Source organism: Leucoraja erinacea, chromosome 34 (genome assembly GCF_028641065.1).
Source record: "Leucoraja erinacea ecotype New England chromosome 34, Leri_hhj_1, whole genome shotgun sequence".
In the NCBI taxonomy this organism is placed as follows: domain Eukaryota; kingdom Metazoa; phylum Chordata; class Chondrichthyes; order Rajiformes; family Rajidae; genus Leucoraja; species Leucoraja erinaceus.
In genome coordinates this window covers 16,948,505-16,969,584 of record NC_073410.1, presented here as the reverse complement: position 1 = coordinate 16,969,584, position 21,080 = coordinate 16,948,505, and the positions used below count along the sequence as shown (strand labels likewise).

General features: G+C 46.3%; 1 protein-coding gene across 2 annotated transcripts in view; it reads left to right on the top strand.

Annotated features, from left to right (window-relative positions):
• Positions 1 to 3,512: 3,512 nt before the first annotated feature.
• The window catches only part of LOC129713055 (serine/threonine-protein phosphatase 2B catalytic subunit beta isoform), an 87,294-nt gene continuing 69,726 nt past the window's right edge, over positions 3,513 to 21,080 (top strand). For both annotated transcript variants that reach the window (XM_055661935.1, XM_055661934.1), the window contains exon 1: positions 3,513 to 3,907. In XM_055661935.1, the coding sequence (XP_055517910.1) occupies positions 3,859 to 3,907 (49 nt within the window). In that variant the 5' untranslated portion in view covers positions 3,513 to 3,858. The remainder of the gene's footprint in view (positions 3,908 to 21,080) is intronic.

Here is a 21,080-nt window from a genome sequence, read left to right as displayed (position 1 = left end):
TTTTCTCCCCATCGTATCTCCCTCACAAGTAGATTTAGATTTGGTTGGTTAGCTTTAGCTCCTCAGGCTAATGGAATCAAGGGATACAGTGGCTTGCAAAAGTATTCATACGCCTTGAACTTTCCACATTGTCACGTTACAACCACAAACGTAAATGTATTTTATTGGGATTTTATGTGATAGACCAACACAAAGTGGCGCATAATTGTGAAGTGGAAGGAAAATGATACATGGTTTTCAAATTTTTTTACAAATAAAAAACTGAAAAGTGTGGCGTGCAAAAGTATTCAGCCCCCTTTACTCTGATACCCCTAAATAAAATCCAGTGCAACCAATTGCCTTCAGAAGTCACCTAATTAGTAAATAGAGTCCACTTGTGTGTAATCTAACCTCAGTATAAATACAGCTGTTCTGTGACGGCTTCAGAGGTTTGTTAGAGAACATTAGTGAACAAACAGCACCATGAAGGCCAAGGAACACACCAGACAGGTCAGGGATAAAGTTGTGAAGAAGCTTAAAGCAGGGTTAGGTTATAAAAAAATATCCCAAGCTTTGAACATCTCACAGAGCACTGTTCAATCCATCATCCAAAAATGGAAAGAGTATGGCACAACTGCAAACCTACCAAGACATGGCCGTCCACCTAAACTGACAGGCCGGGCAAGGAGAGCATTGATCAGAGAAGCAGCCATGGTGACTCTGGAGGAGCTGCAGAGATCCACAGCTCAGGTGGGAGAATCTGTCCACAGGACAACTATTAGTCGTGCACTCCACAAATCGGGCCTTTATGCAAGAGTGGCAAGAAGAGAGCCATTGTTGAAAAAAAGCCATAAGAAGTCCTGTTTGCAGTTTGCCACAAGCCATGTGGGGGACACAGCAAACATGTGGAGGAAGGTGATCTGGTCAGAGGAGACCAAAATTGAAGTTTTTGGCCTAAATGCAAAACGCTATGTGTGGCGGAAAACTAACACTGCACATCACCCTGAACACACCATCCCCACTGTGAAACATGGTGGTGGCAGCATCATGCTGTGGGGATGCTTTTCTTCAGCAGGGACAGGGAAGCTGGTCAGAGTTGATGGGAAGATGGATGGAGCCAAATACAGGGCAATCTTGGAAGAAAACCTGTTAGAGTCTGCAAAAGACTTGAGACTGGGGCGGAGGTTCACCTTCCAGCAGGACAACGACCCTAAACATACAGCCAGAGCTACAATGGAATGGTTTAGATCAAACCATATTCATGTGTTAGAATGGCCCAGTCAAAGTCCAGACCTAAATCCAATTGAGAATCTCTGGCAAGACTTCAAAATTGCTGTTCACAGACGCTCTCCATCCAATCTGACTGAGCTTGAGTTATTTTGCAAAGAAGAATGGGCAAAAATTTCAGTCTCTAGATGTGCAACGCAGGTAGAGACATACCCCAAAAGACTTGCAGCTGTAATTGCAGCGAAAGGTGGTTCTACAAAGTATTGACTCAGGGGGGCTAAATACTTTTGCACGCCACACTTTTCAGTTTTTTTATTTGTTAAAAAATTTGAAAACCATGTATCATTTTCCTTCCACTTTGCGCCACTTTGTGTTGGTCTATCACATAAAATCCCAATAAAATACATTTACGTTTGTGGTTGTAACGTGACAAAATGTGGAAAAGTTCAAGGGGTATGAATACTTTTGCAAGCCACTGTATGTGGGGCAAAAGTAGGAACGGGGTATTGATTTTGGATGATCGATGATCATATTGAATGGCGGTCCTGGCTCGAAGGGCCGAATGGCCTACTGTTACACCTACTTTCTATGTAACTCCCTTTTCTCTCACTCTTACCCCTTCCCTGCCCTCAATCATCTCCACTCCCTTCACTCACCCCTTACAGCTCCCTTCATTCATTCCTTCCCCATTCACACTACACCCCTCTCCTCTTCCCCACACCTCTCCCTCAACCCCTCCCTTCCCATCCCTCGATCCTCTTCCTCTCCCCTACAAACATTCCCTCACTCCCCCCCAACGCCTCCCTTCCTCTCGCAGCCCCAACTCCCCCTCCATCATTCATCACTCCCACATCTACTTCCCCTAACCTTCCCCTCCCCCTCCCCCTCCAATCTCGCTCTCCACCACTTTCCACACATTCTCCTTTCTCTGCCCTCTCCACTCCCTCGCCTCTCCCTCCTCCCATAACCCCCTTCCCTTCCCACATCTCCCATTTTCCCTCCCCACCTTCTTCCCCTCCCTCCCACCCTTTCTCCCTACCACCCCCCCTCACCCCTTTCTCCCTCCCACCCTATGCCATGCCACCTCCTCTGCGCCCTCTTTCTCTCCCTCCACCTCCTTCCCCCTCCCCCTGTGTTTCTCCCTCCCTCCCCCCCTCTTTCCCCCCCCCCATTCACCCTTCCCCCTCTCCCCATTCCATCCCTCTTAACCCTTCCTTTTTTTCCCCTCTCCTACTCCCCTTTCCCCTCCCCCTCTCATCTTCCCCTTCCATTCCTACTTCGAACCTCTCCACCCATTCCTCTGCGCCCTCCTTCCGCCCCCTTCCCCTCCACTACATCTTTTCCACACCCGTCCCCCCCTTCTCCAAAACTTCCTATTCTCCTACCCTCCCCTTCCCCCGCAAGCTTTTCCCCTTCTCCTTCCAAAACTTTCTCCCCACCTCTTCCCCTTTCACCCCTCTCCTTTCTCCCTCTGATCCCATCCTGCTACTCCCTCCCTCCCCCCATCCTTCCCCTCTACCCCCCCTTGCTCCCGCTCCCATCTCTCGCTCTCTTTTACCCCCTTCCACGACCCATCTCCCTCCCCATTCCTCTCCAACATTCCCCTCCCTGCAATCCCTCTACCCCCACTCCTCCATCCCTTCCCCACTATCACCCTCGCACCTCTTTCCCCAACCTTTCCATGTCTCCCCCCTCCTCAACCCCATCCCTCCCTCAATCACTCCCCCTCCATCACCTGTCCTACATCCCTCACTCCCCCATCCTCCCTCAACCAACCTCAACTCTCTTTCCATCCCTCACCACATCCTCACTCGTCTTCACCCGCCCCCTCATATCCCCTCAACCCCTATCCCTCAGGTCCTCCCACCAGTCTCCCCCTCACCTCCTCCCTCCCTCTCCCCTTCACCGCCCCATCCTCCCTCACCTCAACCATCACCGTCCACCTCAACCCTTCTCCCTCCCTCCCACCTTCTCCTCTCCCCCTCTCCCCCTACACTTACGCCCTCATCCTAACCTCAGCCCCTCTCCTCTCCCCCTCCACATCCTCTAGCCTCACTTATGTCTCCCCCTTACACTCCCTTCTCCCCCTCACTCCCCCCCTCACACTTCTCTCCCCCTCACTCATGTCTCCCCCCACACCCCTCTCTCCCCCCACACCCCTCTCTCCCCCCTCACACCCTCTCCCCCCACACACACACCTCTACCCCCTCACTCCCCCCTCCACACAACCCCCACACCAAAGATCTCTAGGATCTTTGCCCCACACTGCTCTCCCTCCCTCCCTCGCTGCGGCCCGCGGTGCACGCTGGGCTGGGCCCGCCATCTTGCCGCCGCCGTGATGCCGGGATCGCCGCCGGGCCACAGACACACTCGGACCCACGGCCCCCAGCGCCGCACTCCCACTCACCCTCACCCGCGGCCCCGGCTGCAGCACCGGCGCCGCCAGCACTAGAGGCCCCGGCCCGCAGCCAGGCCGACCAGGGCACCGTCCGAGAAACTTGACTGACTGACTGACGGCGGGAGCGCGAGCGGAGTTGGGGGCTGAGTTGCCGGCAGACGGTGCGGACGCAGCGGGGAGAGGAGAGCGGGAGGAGCCGGGGCCGGACGGGCCGAGTGGGAGCGGCGGCCGCCAGCGGGGGAGGGAGCGGCGCCATGGCGGGCCGGGAGAAGAAGATGCCCACCGCCGAGAGAGTGGTCAAGGGTGAGTGTGGGGGGAGAGGGAGGGAGAGAGCACCCTACACAGGGAGGGGGAGGGATGGAGGGAGCACCCTACAGAGGTACAGGGAGGGAGAGAGGGAGCACCCTACACAGGGAGGGATGGAGCACCCTACAGAGGTAGGGGGAGGGGGAGAGGGAGCACCCTACACAGGTACAGGGAGGGAGAGAGGGAGCACCCTACACAGGGAGGGGGAGGGATGGAGGGAGCACCCTACACAGGTACAGGGGGGGAGGGAGGGAGCACCCTACACAGGGAGGGGGAGGGATGGAGGGGGAGCACCCTACACAGGGAGGGGGAGGGATGGAGGGAGCACCCCTAGGGAGAGAGAGGGAGGGGGGGGAGGGATGGAGGGAGCACCCTACAGAGGTACAGGGATGGAGGGAGGGAGTGCCCTACACAGGCACAGGGAGGGATGGAGGGAGCGCCCTATAACGGGGAAGGGGATTCAGGACACTTGGCTTTTGAATATCCTTGACCTTGCTTCTCACCCTCTTGAACGGACGACGATATTTAATTCCTGAAATTATGTAAATAATTGCCATTAAACTGTGTGTGAGGTACTTTAGCATGCCCAGAGGTTGCCAAAAGCAGCTATTTAATGCCGGCTTTGCTCTGCCCCCACCTCTTTTACCCCCATCCCTGAATCCATCCATCTAAAGAAGGGTCCCGACCTGAATTGTCACTATCTATGTCCCCCATAGATGCTGCATGTTATGTTATCCAGCACTTTGTGTCTGACTTTAATGCACTGACAGTGACAGCCATTTGGTTAAAGTCACATTTAATTAAATAATTCTAAAATGTAATTACTTTTACACTAGTAGATAAATGTACAGTCTAATTTCTAACATGGAACAATTCCAAAGATTACATGATCTCTTTCCGTGTAGACCCATGGTGAGTGGAGTCGACCCACTGAACACCAGAAATGTCTGTGAGAGGTTGGCACGGACAAACACACACTCCTGTGTCAGCCAGAAGTTCTAGTATGTTGCTGACCCATGCTGTAGGGAAGCGCTGACTGGGTGGTATCTTGTTGGGTGTGACACTGACTGCTACTTGGCTGAGAGGTGAGACCTTGACTCTGGCTGATCACTCTGGTGGAAGAGCTATTTGTAGAGCAGGAATATTCCCTCACTATCATGGCCAGCATGAATAAGCTCATGTGTAGAAGGGAACTGCAGATGCTGGTTTACTCCGAAGATAGGCAAAAAGTGCTGGAGTAACTCTGCTGAACAGGCAGCATCTCTGGAGGAAAGGAATTCCTTTTCACCAGAGATGCTGCCTGACCTACTCAGTTACTCCAGTATTTTTTGTCAATCTTATAAATAACGTCATATTTTGCTTGGGCAGCTTACAACCCAGCGGTATGAACGTTGAAATCACTAATTTCAAGGAACATATGCATTCCCCCACGCTAGATGTCCCAGTTCCACTTTTTGCATCTTTGTATCCCTCCTGTTATCACACCTTCCCCAGCCAACAATGATCCATTATGAGCTTCACCCTTCCATATGTTGCCGGCCCTGTTTTGTTCTTCCTTTTCTCGCCTCCAGTTTCTTCGCCACCTCTCCCGCCACCCCCTAGCTCTCTCTTTCCGTCTGAGGAAGGGTCCGGAACTGAAACGTCACCTATTCCTTTTCGCCAGAAAAGCTGCCTGATTCGCTAAGTTACTCCAGCATTTTGTCTTGCCTTGGTAAACCAGCATCTGCGGTTCCTTGTTTTCAACACTTTCTTTCAAGGCAGCGATTGTACATTGATCATTTTCCACCATAAAACTTCTTCCAAATCAGCCCACACAGACCAAGCAAACACTCTTTCCCTCTGCCCCCCTCCCACACCCATTTTATATTGTTTACTCATGGGTTTACTTTAGAATATATTGGATTTGAAGTTTGCGAAGGCTATAATTAATGTAATTTCCCCACTAGTGAACTGTACCTTTGGTGAACACTAAGCTGTTATTTGCAGCAATTTGAAATGCAGATTAATGGGAACTGGAATGTAAGTGAAGTGTTTACATGATCTGACAAAGCAGCTCCCCACTAATGAATTAGCTCTGACATGCAATGACTTCTGCAACGATAGATAAATATATTATCTAATTTCCAGCACGGAACGACCACAAATAGTACTGACATTAATAATCAACTCATCTTTAGTTAGGCACAAAATGCTGCTTTTCTGGAAAACATGGATAGGTGACCTTTCGGGTTGGGACACTTCTTTGCACTGATGAAACCTTTGCAGTTTTTTAAGGGTGCAAGTTTAAATAAGTTATTTCCTTCTAATTTTTTGCTTACGGTTGGTAATTTTGCTCCTGTTGTATTTGTTTGTTGTGAATTACACGCACAAAAGAGTGAAGCTCTTGTTTATGAAATGGTGAACAATGGTTCACTGCTTGTGTATAATACACTGTGATGGGGGTGGTGTTGGCAGGGTCAGTATTCATTGCCCATAACAGCACCGGAGGCTGTCTGGCATATTGGGCCATTCTAGATCCCAGGAGAGCAAAGGATTTGTGCCACCCCCCCCCCCCCTTCCCCAGCTCCTTGTACTCTAACTTATTATCTCTTGCATGTCTGTGAATTTATTCAGTTGTAGAAACAAGGAAATGCAGATGAAGACACAAAAATGCTGGAGTAGCTCAGCAAGTCAGGCAGCATCTCAGGACAACAGGGATAGATGACGTTTTGGGTCGGGCCACTTCTTCAGATTTGCATGAGCTTTTAGCACAATTTGTCAGCTTTGATAGATAATAATGAAAGTGCATTTAATGCTGAGGGCCGGTATAGTTGCGCAGCAGCAGAGTTGCTGCGTTACAGCGCCAGATATAAAAGCTGCCCAGGGTCTGACCTCCCCAGAGGGGCATAGGTGAAGTTCAACAAACTTCGTACTGGAGTTGTGCGTTTCATTGCCAGCATGTGGAGATGGGGACTCCGCCAGAGCCCAGCCTGTGAATGTGGAGCAGACCAACAGACAGCCAACCATGCCGTCTCTGCCTGCTCTACCACCCACCAAATGGAGCTCAGGGCCTGGCAGCCATTGACACAGAGACAACAACCTGGCTGCTCAACACCCGGCTTGAAATCTAACTATTCCTTTGGTTTATTTATGTTTCATTCGCAAGAAGAAGAGAGCCAGAGACTCAGGTTTGATCCTGACCACGGGTGGACATGAATGATGGAGGAATCACACTGAAGATAGGTTATTGCTTTTCAAACAGAAATAGTCTTAAGAAAGGTCCCGACCAGAAACCTCTCCATGTTCTCCTGAGATGGTGCCTGACTCACTGAGCTACTCTACATTCTGCATCTTCTAATTTAGTTAATTATTTGATATTAAATTGTTCATGACTCTGTTTACCAAGGAGGTGTTGAATCCACTGATTTTTTACAGTGCACCCAATCCCCACACACACCCTCTATTGCCAGCAACAGTTTCTCACCTTTCACAATTAGTGTTGAAGGCTTTCAGCTCTTTTTTTAACAGGCATTCTTAAGACAAATGTAGTTTGGAGTCAAGAAGCATTCAGGCTGGTTTGGAAATAGATCATGGGCTCTGCTTCTTGAGATGTTTAAGTCTCTTTCTGTAGGTACGTCGGGAAGCTTAATGATGAGGGACTCTCCCCTACATCCCCCTTTCATTTCCCCCTCCCTCCCCTGTGCCACCTCGACACATCAATTTCACCCTCCCCTCCCCCCTCTCACCCTACATTACTTCCCACAAATTCACAATTCACAACTCTTCAATACTCTAACTGAAGAAGGGTCCCGGCCCAAAACGTCACCTTTTCCAGAGATGCTGCCTGACCTGCTGAGTTACTCCAGCACTTTCTATCCTTTTGTCTTGTCTTTTTTTAATCTCTGGGCTTTGTCCAACTATCAAACACTACCGCCACCACCCCCGTAAGGCATTGACCCCCCCCCCCCCCCCCCCCCCCCCCCCCCTCCCCCAGTCTGAAGAAGGGTCCCAACCTGAACCGTCACCTATCCATGTTCTCCAGGGATGTTGCCTGCTGAGTTACTCCTGCACTGTGTGTCTCTCTTTTAAACTGGCCTCTGCAGTTCTTTGTTTCTACGTAAAGGTGAGGGATGGTTGGTGCCTGTTGCAGCAGTAATATTTATAACACAAATTCAGTCACTCTTGTTCTATTTTGTTACCAAGGAGTTGCCTGAACTGTTAGCAACTTCATTTGTCCAGAATTGATTGATAGTAATGAAAGTATATTTAATGCTGAGTGCTGGTCTGGTTGAGATGCAATGGTGAGGGGAATATGGAGGAAGGAGGAACAACACTGAGGATAGATGATTGCTTTTCCAAACAAAATCAAGTGAAAGCATGTGAATCCCTTGCTGCTAAACTTCTGCAAAACTTGCATCCCCATAATACACAGCTGATTGTATTTAATGCCCAGATGTTCCGCTCCATTTTGCATCGTCTGTCAGTTTTATTGCATTTCTTGTTGAGCATATACTGGCTCTGATTTTTGAATATCCTCCAGTACAGCTCAGTAAAAACACAAGTGTAATGATGTTTACAGATACTAGGTTTAAAATATCAATTGGGCGGCCTCTAATTACTCTGGCGGGAGGCTGATGAACCATACCTCAGTAGCGTTTTTGTATTTAGCTTGGACATTAGATATAACTTTGGTTTTTAAATCACCCTGCCATGTTCTTTGAACCATTTTAAAGTCTGTGTGTTTTGAAAAAAAAGTTGTGTTTTTTGAGTATCTATGTCCCCCGAAGGCTTTCAATTGAATGTAAGTGCAAGCAGTCAGCACTGTGCTACGCAGAGAGCTTCATCAAGCTGTCCTGCAAAGGCCAGACCTTCACACGAATTATCCTGCTTTGCTGAGTTGGCTGCTTCAGCGAGGGTAGCAGGTGATCGACTACTTATCTCAACGTCTCCGTGCCAGCAAAGGGGAATTGAGGTTGTCCAGTGACATTGCCGGAAAATCTTTTCCTTCACTTATGCTTCGCTGGCAAGGCCAGGATTTATCGTCAAATTCTAATTGCACTGTAAAACATGGTAGCGAGCCAACATCTTGAGCTGCTACAGATTTTCTGGCAAGTGCACTGCCACATTGCTTAGTTTCGAGATGCAGCTTGCAAACAGGCATTTCGGCCCACCGAGACCACGCCGACCATCCATCACCCGTTTGTGCTAGTTCTATGTTATCCCAAAGTTTCATCCACTCCCCAAATGCTAAGGGCAATTTATAGAAGCTGATTAACCTACAAACTCACACGTCTTTGGGTTGGGGTGTGGGAGAAACCTGTTGGAAACCCTTGGTTCACAGGGTGAGCATGCAAACTCCACACAGAGAGCACTTGCACTAAACGTTATTCACCTTATTCCCTTTATTGTGTATTTGTTCACTGTGGATGGCTCGATTGGAATCAAGTATTGTCTTTCTGCTGACTGGTTAGCATGCAACAAAAGCTTTTCACTGTACCTCTGTACATGTGACAATAAACTAAACTAAACTCAACTCGGGGTCAGTGTCCTTGAGCTGGGATTTCCAGGATTAGATCACACCATTTGAAAGTCCGTATATTTCCATATCAGCAGTTTGCATGTGGGAGGGGAACCTGCTGATTGTGGTGTTCCCTTGTACTTGCTACTCTCAACCTTGTACTTGCTACTCTCAACTGCAGTAGTAGGTTGTTGGACAAGTAATTCAGTGCGGGTTGTCGATGGTATACCCTGTGTCTGGTGCGCAGGTGCTGGAGGGAACAGCGTGGGAAGCTCACCTCACCTCATATTTTGCTTGGACATCTTACAACCCACTGATAAACATTGATTCTCTTAATTTCATGTAAGTCCTGCATTCCCTCCCCACCCTCGTTATCCTCCCAGTTCCGCTGTTCGCATCCTTGCATCCCTCTCGTTAGCACACCTTCCCCAGCCAACAATGGACCATTATGGACTCCACCCTTCCTGAGGTCATTTCTTGTCGGCGCAGCTTTGTCTGACTTTTTCTCACCTCCAGTTTAAATTCCCACCCCACCCAACCTCCACCTCTACTTTCAGTCTGAAGAAGGGTTCCGACCCGAAACGTCACCTATTCCTTTTCTCCAGAGACGCTCTCTGACCTGTTGAGTTACTCCAGCATTTAGTGTTAATCTCCAGAAGATTGCTCTGCTTTTGATCATACGAGGTAGATGTGGGTCGTTGGTCTTGCATGTTGTTCACATGGGCTCCGCTCGTGATGTTCAATGGCCAGGATCATTGACCACCAACAACTCCAACCTTCTTTCTCTATGATCCCAGCCAGCAGAATGCTTTCTCCATGAGTCCAGTGAGCTGCTCAAGGGTCTTCTCTTTTGCCATACATGGTCTGATGCATTCACAAGAGCAATTGCTATGGTTTTGCCTCTTTTGTCTTTAATTTATCTCGTTTGTCTGTGCTTTCATCAAGATTATTGCCGTATAGCACAGAGAGGGTTTCTTCAGCCTACCATGTCCATGCTGGCTGTATACTTGTCTGAACTGTTCCTTTGGATCGATCAGTGACGTGCTGCATGGGCAACAGCCTGTCCTCCATATGACATCGCCCAGGCTTGCATCCGACCAGGATGCATCACCCATGGTCAGTCATGACCGACAAGGCCTACTACTACTATAGTAAGAAATGGTGGCAGTATCTTCAATAATGGGGTGTGAAAGAGGTGATTGGTTCAGGGAAAGAAGCTGTTCTTAAGTTTGGATGTCCGAGCTTCTAAGATCCTGCATCTTCAAGGAGAAGATAGAAGAGGAAATGACCAGTGGCTGGAATCTTTGGTGATGCTTCCTGCCTTCCTGATGCAATGCATCATGAAAATCAAGAGCCAAGTCACTTCTACCAAAGAGGAACAATGCAAATTGGAGGAACATCATCTCATATTTCGCTTAGGCAGCTTACAATCCAGGGGTATGAGTATTGATTTTTCTAACTTAATTCCTGCATTCCCTCTCTCCAACCCTCCCCCACCCGTCACACCAGCTTTTTGTTCTCACCTAGCAAACACCTAACAATCGCCTGTTTCCCTTATCATTGTTACTTTTTTGCATTTCTTTCATTCATTGTTCTATATCTCGCTACATCATCGTCTATATCTCTTATTTCCTTTTCCCGTGACTTTCAGCTTGAAGAAGGATCTTGTCCTGAAATGTCACCCATTCCTTCTCTCCAGAGATGCTGCCTGTCCCACTGAGTTACTCCAGCAATTTGTGTCTTATCTTCGGTTTAAACCAGCATCTGCATTTCCTTCCTACACAATGAAATTCTTGCAACAGCAGCACAATGGGTTTTTAAACACAGTAATCAATAGATAACATATCAACCAACAAAAAAAGTTCAATAACGTTAAAAAAATCAATATAGTCCAAAAAACACAAAGCACGAAATCCCTAGTGCTACAAGGCAGGTCGTAGTTCAGAGGCTAGTTGGAGTTTGTAGTATTCAATATCTGATGATTGTTGGGAAGAAACTGTTCCTGATCCTGGAGGTTACAGTTTTCAGGCTGCAATACCATCTTTCTGGAGGCAGGTCAAATGAGAATGTGGCCATGGTGGTGGGGGTACTTGATCATGTCGGCTGCTCACACAGATCCTGTCGATGGTGGGGATTTCAGTACCTTTAATGAAACTGGCCTGTGTTCACCACTCTGCAGGTTCAGGTGGTCAAGAGCAGGGCAGATGACATACCAGGCTGAAGTGCATCTTGTCAAAATACTTACAATAGAGCATCTGTAGAAGTTCAGAAGAAACTTTATGGACATGCTGAATCTTCTCAGATACCTAAGAAAGCAAATACACCGATGGGCTACTTGATCAGCACACAGCCTGAAGGAACCAGGTCATAGTGATGTCCAGCAGCTCTAAGCTATCAATCATCTCTGCAGCAATTTTGTTGATGAGGACAGGGTTGTGTTCACCCTTCCCTGGCGCTGTAAGGCAGCAACTCTACCGCTGCCCAACTGTGCCGCACCGATATTAGATATAGATATGATGTTAGTGCATTGTTAGTTGTGGGATCTGATTGTGTATGAATTGCCGACCATGTTTCCAAGATAACAGCATTAGTGCGTAATGCAAGTATTCCTTTGGCTATTCCACTTGGATAACGGGTGTGACCTGGAAGATCTTGGCTTTCTCAGTGCTTGTCCGTCAATTCATATTTATTCAACTGATTTTCAGAAAATCCAGCCAATGATTAGAATGTAGGAATTGAAATGCAGCCATTTATGAACTGTTTAGAAAGAAAATAAATGTTTAGGGCAGTGGCGCAACAGTAGAGTGACCTTGTGTGTTTTCTCTGAGTGCTCCAGTTTCCTCCCACACTCCAAAGACGTACATTGGCTTTGGTAAAATTGTAAATTAGCCCTGGTGTATACGGGATAGTGCTAGTGTATGGGGTGATCGCTGATTCAGTGGGTCAAAGGGCCTGTTTCTGCACTGTATCTCTAAAGCCTAAAGTTTAAAGACAGAGAAGTAATGTTGCTAAACGATGTGTGGTGGAATAGCATTCCGATAATCTACAATGATCAAATTTGACAATAGAATTGGCAGTCTGAATACTTTTGTTGAGTGTTTCCCTGTCTTCTCTCCAGTCCCTTGAACCATATAGATGCTCCGTTGGAGGTGGCACTCGTTCAAGTGAACAAGAACACAAGAGAGTGATGGATGATTTTGAAGGCACAAGCTTTCTTTTTGATTTGTGAAAACGGGCTGTGAATTAAAGTATTCAATGATACTTTATTGTCACAGGTACAGTGCAATTCTTTGATTTTGCATACAATCTGGGCAAAATGATACAGCAGACCTCACCGAGGCAGTACACAAAGAGTCGCCACATTTGAGCGTTAATTTGTGATTAAGAGCTTAAATTTTAAATTCAGGGTAATAAAATATCAGACGGAAAATCGATTTTGGAGTTATTTTTCAAAACAAACGAGACTGTCATACAAGCTTGAGAGGTAAACATTGCACAAAGCAGAAGGTAATTACAGCCAACAGTGTGTTCTTTGTTTAGATCTTGTTTAAACATGCAATTAATTTTGTTCTGTGTGAGGATTTGCAATTCACAAAAAAAAACTCTGAAGGAGGTAAACTCCATCTGAATCATTTGCACCCCTCTCATTTAAAAAATAGTTGAAATTAAATTTAAACAAATCATTTTGTCCTTCCTTAGATAGTCCAAAATGAGTTGACAGATCTCGATTTTCTTTGTGGCTCTCTATCCTGCAATATTGTTGGTCGGTGATTAATCCACATTCATCATTGGTTTAATGGTGCCTTATTGTCACATGTACTGAGGTAGAGTGAAATTAATTTTTGTAAACAGTTCAGTACGGGTATCACTACGCATACGCATTTAGATCTTAGATAAGTATCTCAGATACAGTGTAAGTGTACAGCAGCAGTGCACTGAGACAGTATTCAGGGTCTGAAGAGGGGTCTCCCGAAATGTAACCCATTCCTTCTCTCCAGAGATGCTGCCTGTCCCGCTGAGTTACTCCTGCTTTTTGTGTCTATATCTTCACCATGTCAGTTTGGCACCATTTTCAAAGTTCCAGTTGTTGTAAGTAAAGGGATCTTGATCTGACCATGAAGGCCAGATGTCCTGGCGGCGTTGCAGGGTCGACCTGAGCAAGCGTAGCTGCGGTGTCCTCCGCCGCTCGAGGCTGCGTCTGGTCCACTCGCTCGGCCTCTTGGAGCGGAGCCCGGTCCAGTCGAGCCCCAGGCTGCTGCAGTGCCTCCAGCGGCCCACTCCACTGTCGAAGCAATGCACTCTCTCCCACAGCTAGTCTGCTTACAGTCCAACTCCTTCCTCTCTGGGTGGGTGATCTTGAGGGAACAAGGAACTGTAGATGTTGGTCTACACAAAAGGACATAGCGGTAGAGTTACTGCCTTACAGTGCAGAGACCCTGGCTGTGGGTGCTGTGTGTACACAATTTGCAAGTTCTCCCTGTGAGCAGGGTTTTTCCCTGGGTGCTCCAGATAGCTCTCACACTCCAAAGACGTACAGGTTTGTAAGTGGATTGGCTTTGCCAAATTGTAAATTGTTCCTAGTATGCAGGATAGTGCTAGTGTACAGGGAGATCGCTGGTCAACATGGCACGGTGGGCCGAAGGGCCTGTTTCCAAGCTCTAGCTCAAAAGTCTGAAGACACAAAGCGCTGGAGTAACAGAGCATCTGGTGTTAGCTTTTGTGGGGGTGCTCAGAAATGCTATGAAAATATGTTTTTATTTTATTGGGAATATCAAAGCTTTTGAATTTATATTGGAATTTTTATGTCTTCAGTCACATTTGCTGAATAACTTTGGAAATGAAGTTGCAGCGAACACACTGGGGTTCCCCAAACAGCAAATAAACTGAATGACAGTTTTAGAGTTGTCCAGTCGTAGAGTGAGATGCAACAAAGGAACAGTCCTTTATCCCACAAAGTTTGCACTGACTATCAACCATCCATTCATCCTACATTAATCCCCGTTTTTTTCATTCTTCCATGTTATCATCACCTTCCCCCAGGCCCTGCAGCAGCCTGCGGCTCTCCTGGATCGGCAGCTGCTCCAGTACATTGAGCGTGTGGACCGGACTTCGGGCATTTTGTCAATGGCGCCAAAATAAGGCGACTCGTGCATGTGCGATCTATGCAATAAGAATTTCACTGTGCAGTGCAAACATGACAATAAAACATTATTGATCCCCTCCTACACAGGAAATTAATCTATGAACTGACACATCTTTGGGATGTAGAGGAAATTGGAATACCTGGAGGAAGCCCACACTGTCACAGGGGCAGCGTGCAAGCACCACACAGACAGGACCTGAAGTCAGGATTGAACCCGTGTTGCTGTAAGCAGTGGCTCTGCTACCTTTGGTTGAGGGGAGAGTGCTGGAAAAAGTCCTGGTTCTTGCAGGAGGCTGGACATACAACTTTCATGTGGAAATCATAACACAACGGTAATACAGGCACACCATCGATTGCCCGGCCCCCTTGGTGCCAGAGTCTTGCCCGATTGTCCATTTTGCCGGAACTATAGAGGTGACATAATAATAATTCATCAATGCACCACTAATTATACCCATCCTGTGTCTCTAAAGCACCATGGACTGCTAGAAACTTAAAATAAAAGAAGTAAACAATTAATTATTTCAGGATGGAAGCACACATCCCAAAAGGGCGTGCGTCACACGCAATGCTCTCGTAATTTGTCCGGTTTTAAGAGGTGCTGGACCATCAGTTGCCAGAAAATCAAAGGTGTACCTGTACCTGTAGGTGAATATTTCTATTTTGGATGGCTGTATTATCATTGATGGATCTGATTTTTTTGTCTGATTGCTCAGAACTAAGCAGTTAATTCTTTGTGTTCTAGGTCTCAACAGTTGTGTGATTGGAAATAAGTTATTGTAACAGTTTTATTTTACTCCTTCCCTGTTGTAGCCTCTTGTTGTTTCCTAGTATGTAATTCACAATTCTGAACAAGGGTCCTGACCCAAAACGTCACCCATTCCTTGTCTCCAGAGATGCTGTCTGTCCCGCTGAGTTACTCCAGCATGTCGTGTCTATCTACAATTTAAACGAGCATCTGATCTGCAGTTCATTCCTACACATGTAGATCACGACTGTTCAAATATGTATGTCCCTAATATCTTCTGGAGGAATTTGGCCTCTTTTAGGTTTCGTAGGTGGGAGGTAGTTTAAATGTTGTGTGATTCTGTATTGTTGCTAGGATAAAGCACGCTAGTGTGCATATGAATTTTTTGTATTCTGTCTGCTTGTATTAAAACACCTACTGTTCTAGGTTTTGTAAGGTCAAATGTAGGTGGTGCCTGAATGCAGCATTTTTGAATTGTTTATCAAAGCAACACAATCTGATATGGGCAATTTGAGATGGTGAGAGAACACAATCAAGAAACCTAAGCCAAAGTATTGAAATACGGTGATTGTAACAGGTCCCTCAATGTATAGACGCTGAGAATGCCTGGGGAGTTTTAGTACAGTTTTGTTTTGTTTATATTTTAAATTCTAAATAAAGTTTATTTTTGCAAATAAAAATATCATAGACCTACATTAACTCCAGTGGTAGTCGAAGTCTGAAGATAGACATCAAATGCTGGAATAACTCAGCAGAGGCAGCATCTCTGGAGAAAAGGATAGATGATGTTTCAGGTCAAGACCCTTCTTGAGACTGGTCTGAAGAAGGGTCTTGACCTGAACCGTCACCTATTCCTTTTCTCTAGCGATACTGCCTGACCAGCTGAGTTACTCCAGCATTTTATGTCTATCTTTGGTGTAAACCAGCACCAGCTGTTCCTTCCTACACACAGTAGAAGTCCGGCCTAGACATACCGTATTTCCCAGCAATGAAGACGCAGCCCCAATTTAAGTTGCTGAATCTTGAAAAAAGGATGGCGGGACAGAATCAAGGGGTTGGTTTAGTCCAGGGGTCGGCAATATCGCCTGCGGGCCCCGGGACTAAGAGAGAGAGAGAGCAGCCAGCCTTCCGCCCAGTAGCTATCCGCCATCCACCATCTCCACCGGTTGCGCCTGCGCCGAAGGACACCGTGGCCAGCTGATGGGTGGGCCGGCAGAAGGCGCTGAGGTGGCGGTCGGTTCCGCTGTCCGGTCCCTCCCTGGCCACAATGTGGTGGCTCCGCGCCTGGAGCGCCGCAACAGCGGTGAGTGAATGAGTTGCTGGCATGATCCTCGACCTCCTCCTTCTCAACGCTCCTGCCCTTCCCGCAACTTTACCCCTGGCGGCCCAGCCAATTTGTGCAGCCCAGGCCGTGCTGACCCGGGCCAGACTCCCCACACGCTGTGAAATGAACTCTTCTCCCCCCCCCACAGCGGCACTGTCCTTTTACAACCACTTCCCACTTTACAGCCGCTCCCCAACACCTGCCAGCAATGAGGGATAGACTTGGCTATCCCTCAGTACAGCAACATCGTTCTTGATGTTACTATACTGAGGGATAGCCAAGTCTATCTTGGCTAACAACCTAACCTTCGGCCTCCAAGACGCAGATAAATTTTCGTGCCATATTTTTGGGTAAAATATAGAGTCTTCATCGCTGGGAAATACGGTATTCCTTTTAATGGGTTTTGGTTAGATGTTGCTTCCACTGTCACAATTTATTTGTAGTCAGATAGTTGCTATTGGGCGTTTATTGTTCCGCAGACGTGATCCAGAGATTGCATCGTGGAATCTTTGCACTCTCTGGTAATTGTGGTTTTCCAGAACCAGCAGAATACTCTAATTTCTTCACAGAAATGACACTGAATATTCACAAGAATTGGCAGAATTGGAAACCGATAAGCTTTGAAAGTTCCATGGAACACCAGAAATATAGTTATCACAGTTTACTAAGCAGTACACAAAGTGCTGAAAAAACACGGCAGGTCAGGCAGCATCTTGGGAGGAAATGTTTCGTGTCGGGACCCATATTCCGACCAGACCATACCCCGACCCGAAACATCATTGGTCCCTGCTGCCTGCCCCGCTGAGTTCAGTTTACTTTAGTTTCGTTTAGAGATACATCATGGAAACAGGCCCTTCAGCCCACCGAGTCAACGCTGACCAGCAATCACCCTGTACACTAGCCTTGTCCTACACACTAGGGACAATTTACAATTTTTACTGAGCTAGTTAGGGTTAAATCATGTGAGTTGCTCAGCGATTGGGAAATAAATGATTCATAATTATCAATGAATATACATTCCCTTGAAGGTGAAGAATGGTATAGGAAAAAGTGTCTGAAAAGCTTGCTAAATGAGTAGCAAACTTAATGATTACAAAAGGTTTAGAGGTTGATAAGGTGGAGGCAAAATGTTTGACATTGTAACGGCTTCTCCTAAACACGTATGAAGGAAAGTGAAAATAAACACAGGTCGCTGAAAGATTAGAGTAGTTATATTGGGAATAAGAAAAAGGTCAAGAGTTTAAATACATGATATACATATGCTTTCACTGTACCAGACACTGATAGTAAGTTTAGGGTGGCACAGCTGCTGGTAGAGCTGCTGCCTCACAGCCCCAGAGACAGTTTTGATCTTGTCCTCGGATGCTCTCTGTGTGGAGTCTGCACGTCCTTCCAGTAACTATGTTGGTTTCCTCCTGGTGCTCCGATTTCCTCCCACATCCCAAAGATATATGTGTTTGTAAGATAATTGTCCCTATGTGAATTGCCCCTGGTGTATAGGGAGTGGATGGGAAAGTGGGATGACATAGAATTAAGCCCCTGTCCCACTTACGTGTCCTTGGCACGCTAATTACGCGACCTCGTCATCGTGTTGAGATGCGACGGTCCCGCGAGAATCGCGTGCATCATCATGCGCCCGCACAGCCGTCTGGTGGGCGCGTGACGTCATTTGAAGATAGACACAAAATGCAGAATAACTCAGCGGACCGGCTGGAGAGAAGGAACGGGTGACGTTTCGGGTCAAGAGCCTTCTTCAGACTGTATTCTTTTCCCTGAACTGAAATGCATGTCCTGAAATTAGTGGCTTATCTCATGAGGAGAAATGGAATACAGTGGTCTTATGTTCCATGGACCTCTCAAAGAATGAAAGAGTTTATACAAGTCTTGATTGTTTGATTTGGGCTGATGCTGGGCTGTTTTCCTTTGCTGTAGAATGTGGGAGCAGCCTTGTGATTAGAAACTTACCATCCCGGAGTGAGATGAGGAGATTATCAGTCGGTGTTTGTGCTTGGAATTTTCAGCCCTAAAGGACAGTCAAGGCTGTTATTAAATATTTTCAAGATTAAGATATTAATAGATTTGGGAGATGGGAATTCAGCTGAAAAGGTGAATTGATTTAGACAATCTGCTCTGATTCAATTGGTTGTGCAGACTTGAGGTCTTATGACGGGCTTATATTTGGTTTCTATACAAATTCTATACAAATGTTAGTCTGCTTATTGGTATTGTTCCCTTTCTTTAGTCTTTTTAGTTTAGTTTATTGTCACATGTACCGAGGTACAGTGAAAAGCTTTTGATGCGTGCTAACCAGTCAGCGGAAAGACAGTATATGATTGCAATCAAGTCATCAACAGTGTCTGCTGTTGGAGTAGAGGTTTAAAAGAGTAGAGCAATTGTAATGAAAGTCTCCAGTACAGCTTTCAAGATCCTTATGGTTTGTATAATTCCCTGACTCCCAATCTTCTGTTTCGTCTCCATAAGATCACAAGAAGTAGAGCAAGAGCAAGCTATTGAACATTTTGAACCTGTTCTGCCACTTATTCGGATCATGGTTGATCCAACCTTCCTCAAGTCCACTCGTCCATCTTATCCTATAGTTATGTGATTCCCTCACTGATTAGAAATCCATGAATTTCAGCTTAAATTTACCAAGGATTTGGTTCTATGGCTGTCTGTGGCAAGCAGTTGGAAAGACTCAAGTCTGTAAGAAAAAAAACCTTCCTCATCTCAGTCTTAATAACATTTCATGGCATCCCCTTCCCTTCTCGAGTCTTTGCCATTCCACAATTCTACCAACAATTTGCCTGCTACCTCCTTACCAGTGATAACCTGGAATGTTAGTTTTAAATTTAATTTTAGTTTTAGAGATGCAGCACAGAAACAGGCCCTTTGGCCCACCGAGTCCATGTCGATCAGCGATTCCCGTACACTAACACTACACACTAGGGACAATTTACAATTGTCATCAAAGCCAATTAACCTACACGCCTGTAGGTCTTTGGAATGTGTGAGGAAACCCACGCAGTCACAAGGAGAACATGCAAACTCCACACAGACAGCACCCATAGTCAGGATCGAACCCGGGTCTCTGTTGCTGTAAGGCAGCAACTCTACTGCTGTGCCGCCATGTCGGTGGTACTTGATGTTATCCATGTGTTTGCAACTGTCCAGGCTGTATCCCTGTCAGCAGCAGGTTTTGTTTTTTTTGCAGCCGTCTAGAGGTCAATTTTATCCATAAGTAGGAAATCACTCTGGTAACTAAACCTCCACAGTATAGTAATGAATGGTGTTGCTGATGCTCAGTTAATAAGAACATTTATTATTGTCTTTCCCCTAGCATGGAATCAGGATTTCCTGCATTCAATGGCTGCTGTCAATGGGTGGCCATTACATTGTTGAATAGAGTAGCATTACACAAGTTTCAGTAGAATTGATTGTTTCTTAATTTCCAAAGCAAATGACAGAGGTAGATTGTGTTGTTGGATGGTACTATTTTTAAGTTGTATCTTGCAACAGGAATGATGTAATGCTGGTTGAGAAATAACAGGAAATTATTACGGCAAGGTTATCTGGACATTTGAATTGAAAACTGAACACATTGGAAATACTCAACATAAGCAACGTCTGCTTCAAGAGAAATACATGTTCTCAGGACTAGGAAATGTTGGAAGTAGTTTTTAACTTTTAGAGTGCAGAGGATGGGTAGAGGGAAAGGAGGGAGTGTCTGGGTGAAACCTAGCAAAATTTATATGAAAGAGAGACTGGTCATAGGACAAGAAAGAAAAACGAGGTGTGAATGAGAAAAGTGAAAATCCCCAAACCAAATAAATTTGTTATTTGATTCTGGATATTAAAATAAAAACAGACAATAATCGTCATCAAAAATTATTCATTTCAATTTTTTTAGATGATGAGATCCTTATTCTTCTGTTAAGCTTCTTTGGAACTGTTCACCTGGCTGAAGCCAGAGGTCTTGCTTACAGAGTGAACAAAGCAGGGTAGCAAATTATCGTCTAGAGGTCAATTTTATCCAATGCTTGGTCCCCTTAGTGCAGAGGTTCAATGGTTCTTTATGGTCACATGTACAGAGGTCCAGTCAAATTCGTTATTGCATAGATCAGTAAATTCATAAAGATCAATATCATTCCTAAGCACAATCCCTGGTTAAGTACAAAGCGTATAGAAAGAATCCATATACAAGAGTTGCCCGATTTTGGCACAATTTTCAAAGTCCAAGTTGCTTTAAGTGCAGCTGGCATATAGGCCTGTTGTCCTGGCGACGTTGCAGGGTTAGCCTGACCAAGCAAAGTTGAGGGCATCCTCCACCGCTCCGGTCCGCGCGCACTGTTTCCTGACCCGATCCAGTCGAACCCCAGGCTGCCCAGTCGCCTCGGTCTGGATCGGCCAGTGATATGTCGTCCCTCTCCTCGCCCGGCCACTGTTCAGTGATACCACATC